Raw genomic sequence first — 9776 nt, 5'->3', positions numbered from 1 at the left:
AACTTGTTCCAACTCAATTGAAAATTAATACTAACTCTCGCAGTCTTATGAGGAATAAAATTCATTTTTATGAATTCTGACTTCACAGGCAATAGTGATCTAAAGTTATATGTCAGTTCTTACAGCAATAAAATGAAATATTTGAAATATTTTCTTTCCATTAGCATATTAAGGACTGTATACAGCAATAAAAATAAATACTTTTTTCTAAAATTACAAAAAAATGGTGGGTGGTAGAAAAATTCTGACTTCATTTTTTAAATCAGCAGATATTACATAAGAAACAGCAGAAATTGTACATTTAACAAAATCATTGTTGACCAGTGATGAGACAGCTTGAATTTGTTTGATACAAGTTTAGAATAGATATTGAATTGTTTAGCATTTTTTTACATAGCCAGAAAACTGTCATAAAGAAAATGTTAGTGCAAAATAAAATTAAATGCTCACTAATCCAGACCTATGACTTGTTTGTGACAGATAGTTACATGTTGAAGGAAACACTTTTTTTTTTTTTTTTTTTTTTTACACATCGCACCATGGGAAGATGACAACAAGCGCAAAAAAACTGTACTAGTGAGATATTTAAACTTTAATGTATAATTAATAAGTCCATTTGATTTGCAGTAGTACCATATGGACACAATTATGCTCTGCTTCCAAATTTCAACCTACCGCTTGTGGCCATATAGAAACAAACAGAGAAGTTTTCCTCTATTAAGCAGCAGTGTTATCTCAATCCACGAAATATCTATATATCTAGGTTTGGTATTACAGCTGTTGTGACCAAGTCATATACATATAACAATAATCTTACTCATATCGGTTGCAGTCATCTAGATTGCTAAGCAGATCTGAGAAATATCATCACTCTTGATGATATTCTTAAGTAGTCCACTTTCTATGTGGAGTAGTGGGAGGTTTGTAAATGTATCACTGAAGTCATTGAAGTTCGCAATTCTTTTCAGAGAAACTCCTTTCACATGCTGCTGAACATCAGAATGGTAATAACAGCCCTTAGAATTTGAAACAAATTTAGATGTACACATATATCTGAAAAGTTCCCAGACAAAAAATACTAGAAAATTAGCAAATCCATCCTAATCTTCCTATATCATGTTATAGTCCTGTAAGAACTGTTACGGTCTACAAGAATCCACTCATCTCTTCATAGGGTGTCCCAATGATCTTCTCTCATTTGATCGACAGTTTAAAACTTCTGTAGGGATTCTGGTTCTGGACATTTTGTTTACATATTGACATCAGTATTTTGATACTGATGAATATAGTGCAATATCAGCATCATATCAAGCTCCTCTAAGATGTCTTTGTTTCTGTGGTCCTACTTAGTACAGTCTGTTGTTTGATGCATAAACCTCATTTCACTTGATGTTATTCTACTTTCATCACTTTTTCTTAGAATCCTTGCTTCGCATCTTTAGCAGGGGGTCAGGTCTTGTCAATAAACAAATTCAAATATAACATTTATTCATGTCAGACATTTCGACACACATTAGAAAGGCAGTGCAGTGATTGGGAGTTATTATTATATAAGACTACTATTACAGACTTGCCTTTAGCTGAGTTGTATATTAGATTCTCTTGGATCATTAATACAACTTCTAGGCGCAATTTTATCTTGGGGAAATAATAAAAAAAAAAAATCTGCCACTGCAAGACAATCATGGCTGTGTGTATGCAGGTGTTATTGAGCGCAGAAGACAACTTTCAGAAATGTTCAAATCGTGTGCAATATGCGTCCCAATCATTTCAGAAGTTATTTCAAAATCTTTAAATAATTTTTTTATTTTCTCATTATATTAAGTATAAATACTGTAAAGTTCTGGGATGCCTATTTCGAAATTTACACGGAAATACATGTTTTCAGCATTCTTCATACCAGAAGAGTAATTTTTGGCATGCTGTCTGTGTACACCGATTTCTGCTGTCTGAATTTGTTCATATGCAGTAACTATGAATAAATTTATCCAGAAATGATGTACATACAGTATAACAATCTTTAGTAAAAAAATCAAATAGGTGTTCATTTGAAATCAAAGACACAATTGTGCTCAACTTCTGGAATCCTCGAAATGAGTTATTCCATGATTTATGTATTATAGAGAATAAATTGCATAATGAGGTGGGCAATTAAAAAATTTGGCAAAATAATCTAGTTTTACATCATCTAATTTCATTATAGAACCTGTCCAGTTATTGGATTTTACTTTAGTGTGTTTTGCACACACCACAAATGAAAATGATGGCTCCCAATTTTCTCTTGAAATGTTTCTCAACAACCATTTTTGCTTTACAGTACTATCATCTTCGGGAAATAAGAAAGCCATCACTATTGGAACTCCATCCTTTAATGTGGTGTTGTAATCTGAGTTGAAAATGGGCACACAGCATTTCCTAAGCAATTAAATATATGTACACATGTGTAAATTTTTCTTCTTTTTTCTTTCTTTCCAATGCCACCAGGTTGTCATTTGACATTTCTGATCTCTCCTGGCAATGGTTTATTTGTAACCCACTTTTGAGGTTGGGGTGCCTGCAAGGCGGAGTTACGCTGCCCCGATATTAGACAGGATGATTATGAAGTGCCAGGAGAGGTCTTAAACCTAAGCCTAACCTATTTGCAACCCACTTTTGAGGTTGGGGTGCCTGGAAGGCGGAGTTATGCTGCCCCGATGATATTAGACAGGATGATTATGAAGTGCCAGGAGAGGTCTTAAACCTAAGCCTAACCTATTTGTAACCCACTTTTGAAGTTGGGGTGCCTGGAAGGCGGAGTTATGCTGCCCCGATGATGTTAGACAGGATGATTATGAAGTGCCAGGAGAGGTCTTAAACCTAAGCCTAACCTATTTGTAACCCACTTTTGAGGTTGGGGTGCCTGGAAGGCGGAGTTATGCTGCCCTGATGATATTAGACAGGTTGATTATGAAGTGCCAGGAGAGGTCTTAAACCTAAGCCTAACTTATTTGTAACCCACTTTTGAGGTTGGGGTGCCTGGAAGGCGGAGTTATGCTGCCCTGATAATATTAGACAGGATGATTATGAAGTGCCAGGAGAGGTCTTAAACCTAAGCCTAACCTATTTGTAACCCACTTTTGAAGTTGGGGTGCCTGGAAGGCGGAGTTATGCTGCCCTGATGATATTAGACAGGTTGATTATGAAGTGCCAGGAGAGGTCTTAAACCTAAGCCTAACTTATTTGTAACCCACTTTTGAGGTTGGGGTGCCTGGAAGGCGGAGTTATGCTACCCCGATGATATTAGACAGGATGATTATGAAGTGCCAGGAGAGGTCTTAAACCTAAGCCTAACCTATTTATAACCCACTTTTGAGGTTGGGGTGCCTGGAAGGCGGAGTTATGCTGCCCTGATGATATTAGACAGGTTGATTATGAAGTGCCAGGAGAGGTCTTAAACCTAAGCCTAACCTATTTATAACCCACTTTTGAGGTTGGGGTGCCTGGAAGGCGGAGTTATGCTACCCTGATGATATTAGACAGGATGATTATGAAGTGTCAGGAGAGGTCTTAAACCTAAGCCTAACCTATTTGTAACCCACTTTTGAAGTTGGGGTGCCTGGAAGGCGGAGTTATGCTTCCCCGATGATGTTAGACAGGATGATTATGAAGTGCCAGGAGAGGTCTTAAACCTAAGCCTAACCTATTTGTAACCCACTTTTGAGGTTGGGGTGCCTGGAAGGCGGAGTTATGCTACCCTGATGATATTAGACAGGATGATTATGAAGTGCCAGGAGAGGTCTTAAACCTAAGCCTAACCTATTTGTAACCCACTTTTGAAGTTGGGGTGCCTGGAAGGCGGAGTTATGCTTCCCCGATGATGTTAGACAGGATGATTATGAAGTGCCAGGAGAGGTCTTAAACCTAAGCCTAACCTATTTGTAACCCACTTTTGAGGTTGGGGTGCCTGGAAGGCGGAGTTATGCTACCCTGATGATGTTAGACAGGATGATTATGAAGTGCCAGAAGAGGTCTTAAACCTAAGCCTAACCTATTTGTAACCCACTTTTGAAGTTAGGGTGCCTGGAAGGCGGAGTTACGCTGCCCTGATGATATTAGACAGGATGATTATGAAGTGCCAGGAGAGGTCTTAAACCTAAGCCTAACCTAATTTCCAGACCATGGACGAACACAGAAACATTTCCTTTTAAGGAAAAATTCCTGTGTTCTAACCGGGAATCGAACCTGGGACCTCATTAACTATAGTCAGAAGCTCTGACCGCTAGTCCAAGAGGCTGGTCATACATGTGTAAATAACAATGACTAAAATATAGATTATACTATATACTTTAAGTCAGTATTAATTTCATCTTACAATTATTTTAATATGTATGTACACACCTCAATTGGCTCTAAGCAAGGTTAAGTAGTAATTTCTTTCATCAAAAAGGCAATTTTGCTTCTACATTAACTGCTGCACACTCAAAAATTTCTTCCTCCCACATATGATTGAATGAAACAGGAACCACAGACATAGTTGCTTTATCTCTCACTTCGCGGGTAGTAAAACTCTATAAATGGCAATGGTAATATTTATGTATAGCCTAATGAGCAAGTAGGTGCAAACTTTATGACAATCATTGTATTATTAAAGTGAAATTACTTGTGGCGAGAAACAAACATGGATTGTACTACAATTCACTTTGTCTGTGGAAATGCAAAGTTCTTACAGAAAAACTTACTCTATTACCATAGTCGCTTGGGTTGTATTAACTTTACAAAATAATTTATGTAAATATTCTTCAGTCCTAAAATGTCTCAAGGAACTTACAATTAGAGGTATGACGATTATATAGATCATTTACAGAAAAATAAATTTTCCGTTTTATTTCTATACTTTGTATAAAAAAAATCAAATAGGTTAGGAGAAATTATTATACACAGATAGCATGCCAAAACCACTATTTTTGTATTAGGAATGATGAAATGTATATTTCCATGAACATCAACTTTTGGAGGATCACAATATTTTCTATTTATACTCTGTATAATGAGAAAGTAAAAATTATAGTAACTCAAAGCAACCCTGCTTCACATCTGATTTTTCCACACAGATCATAGTGGAGTAAATGAAACCTTGGTCCTCTTGATAAGATATGGAGATGGCAAGGAGAACTGCAATTCTCAGAACTGCTCTCTATCCATCCACAGAATCTGAAATGAATCGAATGTCAAACGATAGGTAAGGAGTCAAACCTCAATCTGTCAGGTAGGATGGTCTTAACTCAGTGAGTTACACCCGTCTTGGCCATTAATTTACTCATATTTAAGTGGTAAAGTTTTTATTTCAAAATCAAATAAATGTACAATACCTGAAACACATCTGTACACAGTAAACTCAAAAAAAAAAGGAACAGCAAAGCTACTCAAGCTTAACACGAGGCATGTGTTCGCGTCTACCTCAGCACCTTCAGCTTGCCTGTATTGGTCCCATACACAAGACCCTGTCCTGGACCAGGAGCCCACCGGATGCAGTTCAAACTCATGTAGCCCTGTTCACGATCTTGTTCTATGTCCCTGATGTGGCAGAGGCGACCACGGGCCCCAATAGCTCTGCCTGGGACACCACCTTCTAATCGGAAGATCTGTGCCATTGTGTGGCGATCTGTTGGCAGCAATGCCACACGCCGTGATGCCAGTCCCACTAGAAGGTGCCGGCTGGCAGGCGATAGGCTCACTGACACAGCATTCTGTTCGAAGCTGGTGGTGTATAGGCACTGGCCTAGCGACTCCCACTCCAGGCTATACACTCCTAGCATTGCAGTGCTGCTCAAACGACCCGTCGGCAATAGCGTCACTAACAGGCGACCATCACTAGACACATCCACACTAGCATCATTGTGGATTTTGCACTCAGCAACTATCACATTCTTCTCTGCTGCGAATTAAAAATTAAAATTAAACATAAGCATAAACATTAAGGCTAATGTTATCCCGGCTAATGAAACTTAACATAGGTTTAAAAATTTGTTACGTATAAGTTTACAACTAATTTTACATAATAATTAATGAATCATCAATTCAAAGAAGTCAGGTTTCATATAATGTAGATGGTCACGCACTTTTAGTATTAAAATAGCTTGTTTTAAACAAAACAACCCACAATTATATCACAAAAGAAGTCGTACTGTATAAACATCTGATCTTAAAGTATCTGGCACAAAGCTAAAAGAAATCTAAAATGAAATGTGTATAACTCTTTTGGTTTATAGTTGCCAATCTGAAAGTATATCCATGTAAACAAAGTGACATCACACAACCTAGCTGCCTAGGAGAAATATTTCTCCGTGTGCTATTAGTACAAACCTTCCCAAATTAGGGTTCTGTACAACTAATAATTCCAGGTAACATGCATGTCATTTATGAATTTTGGGGGAAAAGAAATAAGGACTTTTCAATATTTATTTCCCCTCTTGCATGCAAAGTTCTTACATCATAGTGTTCCAATTCTCACTCAACTGGAGTATAGCCCTTACCCTGGGAGCATTCTGAGAATGGACAATAACAGCATATGAAAACAGTCTGCAGTGCTTCCAATGAAGTCAACAACACATACCAGATGAGATGAGACATATTAAATGCCTGGACATGTGCGTGTAAGCTTCCAATAACTTAAGTTCTTAAGGGAATCATTTTCAGCAGCTTTCATAAAATTTTCCAAACAGTCTGTTGTGGAATTTGTAGTTCTAAATTTTCCTTTCTTGTCGATTTCTTTGGACTGTGTTGGAAAGTAGCACGAACATGTTCAACTTTTTCATCTAATACATGCAGTCTTCCTGGACTTCTACTCAGTGGTATCATTCAGCTGGTTTTTTAAGTATCCTGCTACCAGATACGAACTGTAAACGATCTCTGGAAAGTTTGCAGAGGAGTGGGAGAGAATATCCAAGCTCCATCTCCATCCCAGTCTCCTATAGTGCTAACTGCACTGTAGTGTGATTGTCAAGACTGCTGATGGCTCAACAGAACACAACCGATGGCATTATGAAATTTCTTAAGGTTAGTAATATTTCAAAATAGTTCGAATATATTCCAATCAGCCTACTGTAATACGAACTCTATTGGCACTTAGGTACTAGTATAAAAAGAGTAAAATACTGTAAGGTAAGATTAGCTATACTATTTGCATATATGACGACACTCAGAGCATGGAGAAAGACTTAGAAAGCTTAACCAAGATTAATAATTTGATACGAAATCAACACACACCTACAAACACGTGTGTGCGCCTGCGCATGCACATGCATGAAATAAATCAGACCCCACCCAAAAAAAGTTTTTATGCTCGACCATGCCGAAATGTAGTAATTATACACCTGGTAGCAGTCCTTTAATGCATGTTATTAAAGTACACCTATTCATTAAAGTTCAGGTTTTCGATTATTCTCGGATATGCAATCGAAAGACAACTATCAAAATGTCACGGAGGCTGGAAATCCAATACTGTCGCAGAAGGTTATGTTTTGTTACTATAATAATAGCGTTAATTGTAAATAATATTCAAATAAATTCAATTTGTCATCTCATTTTTCAATGTCGAATTCAATTTCAAGGTTATATAAAGACTAATGTTTATCTTACTCTCTAGATTATATCAAGGTCGTCGACATTCGTTTCCTGGAAAAATCAATACTTTCGCGTCTGCGCACATCTCACAATTTATGAGGCAGGCTATTGCACTCACATAACAATAACATGAATACTTATGAATAATTTCAAGTTAGAAATATGGTCGAGCATAAAAAGTCGTATGAAACTTGTCTATAATGGTAATTAAGACGCTCGTATGAAAATTATGAAACTCGCGCTAGTTTCATAAACATCTCGAGTCTTAATTACTACCATTATAGGCTCATTGCATAATGTATTATTATGTAATATTACAGTTTAACAATGTCCGAGTTCTATTAAAAATGACTCCATTTCATATATTATCATGGACAAATATGTACCTTAATCACCAACTTTCAAGGGCAACTGTTTTATAAATATAATTCCTGAATTCACCAATTTCAAAGTGGCAAAGACTTCTGAGATACAGACTTTTTCAAGAATCATAGATTATTCGCGCGAAATGCAGTGAAACAGTACACCAAAATCACACCTTGCACTCTTAGCAAGTACTGTACTATTTATATGTAGATAGACTCAGTTCAATCAAATGGGAAGCTATGAAGACAAACTACTCGTCATTACTCGTGGAGAGTACAGCATCAACAAAATCACAAAATGACATATTTTGCTGCACAAATATCTTCAAATGATTGTTGGTCGTATTGTAATGTTGATTTACTATCCTACTGTTTCATAATTGTTAAAATTCGTCATCTGGACGCAATGTTATGCAATGACTAGTGTACTGCTTTTCATGCCAGAAACCAAGGTCCTTTTTGGATTACTCTGCAATCATTCAAACAGTTCTTCATTAACTATATTATCATGCAAAGAAGATCCTCCTTCATGTGATGCACAGTAAGCAATTGATCTACAGATACAGTGTACTACTCCAGTGCTTGGGCAATGATAACGTCATGATCTTGTTTACATAAAATACTTGTAATGGAAAATGTGAGTCTGTATGTGCACATACCATTGCTGATGTCAGGTATACTGAGCTTGGAGAAGTCCCATGCCTGAATCCTGTGGTTAGGGGACATCGGAGCATCTGTGATGATGAAGGAATCTGAAACAAATGCCTACTAAGATCAACAGAGCCTGTGCAAGTAGAATAGACAATGTCATCTCATAGAACCAGAATCACCTCTAATGAAGTTGATGTTCTCAAGAGCAGGTCCTATGAATGGTTCCTCCTGGTCATCACTAAATGGGTTGGGTGCCATGTAGCGGGGGTGCAGGAACCGTGGTCGCCAGCCAGTGCGCCATGTGTCAGGAACTGAGCTGCTCAGGTACCGTATAGGGGACTGTGGCTGCTGTTGTGAGATGAATGGATTGCGTGGATGTGGGGGTGGCGACTGCGGACGCTGTAGTGGCTGTGGCTGGCTCAGCAGTGAAGTGTCTGGGATCAGCACATCATTTACACGCACCAGAGGCACTGTGAAAGTGTCCTGTGCAGGAGGTTGTGGTGGTGGTGGCGGTGGTGTGTTCTGCACACGCACTGCAATATGTGGCTCTTCCCTCCGATGTGCCCCATGTCCATGCCTCGAGTAGTAGTTCATCATCCTCGGCCCCAATCTCCGGCCACTCTCCCCACGATTCACCAGATAGTCCATTGGATCTGATTCGCCCAAGTGGTGGTATCTCAGCAAGCGCCTGTATGTTGCATATGCGTGGCCCAGTCTTTGAGCATCCCGGGCATCTTCTTCGTCCAGGGGGTCTCTTCCCCTGCCTCTCCTCTGTCCTGCCGTAGCTGAGGCATCCAAAGCCACTGGGCTACGCAATCGGTGCACCCACTGGTGCTCCAGCTCTCGTCTGCATAGTAAAAACAGAATAATTAGCTATTCTGCTTGACTAATCCAAACTGTTTGTAATGATCCAAATGAGTAGGATACCTTCTCACTCCCTTTTTTCATCTGAAGACCAAAATATAGCCAATCTTCGAAATGCTGCAAATTCTTTATTCATTAACAACAATGGAAAAATTACAATCTACAGTAAAACCTGTCTACGGTGGTCATGTGGATCACCTGAATTCACCCTATAAAATTACCATTGCATTAAGTGTCTGCTTGAATAAGGTACAGCTGTTCCATGAATCGGCACGAAAATACTGAATTTGATCG

At 38.4% G+C, this 9776-nt stretch overlaps 1 protein-coding gene across 6 annotated transcripts in view; it reads right to left on the bottom strand.

The window, feature by feature from the left end:
- Positions 1-5301: 5301 nt before the first annotated feature.
- The window catches only part of LOC138696316 (uncharacterized), an 85459-nt gene continuing 80984 nt past the window's right edge, over positions 5302-9776 (bottom strand). The window contains exons 8-10 of one of the 6 annotated variants that reach the window (XR_011331322.1): positions 8798-9465; positions 8627-8732; positions 5302-5914 (exon numbers count right to left, since the gene is read on the bottom strand). Coding sequence is in view for 4 of the 6 variants with exons in the window: in XM_069821105.1 (XP_069677206.1) it covers positions 5433-5914; positions 8627-8719; positions 8798-9465 (1243 nt within the window). In the remaining 2 variants the exon portion in view is untranslated. The remainder of the gene's footprint in view (positions 5915-8626; positions 8733-8797; positions 9466-9776) is intronic. The other 5 variants (XM_069821105.1, XM_069821106.1, XM_069821107.1 and 2 more) reach the window with 5 other exon arrangements.

The sequence above is a fragment of the Periplaneta americana genome, chromosome 3, assembly GCF_040183065.1.
Source record: "Periplaneta americana isolate PAMFEO1 chromosome 3, P.americana_PAMFEO1_priV1, whole genome shotgun sequence".
In the NCBI taxonomy this organism is placed as follows: domain Eukaryota; kingdom Metazoa; phylum Arthropoda; class Insecta; order Blattodea; family Blattidae; genus Periplaneta; species Periplaneta americana.
The sequence above is the reverse complement of the archived record's forward strand: the minus strand, read 5'-3'. Positions and strand labels throughout refer to the sequence as shown.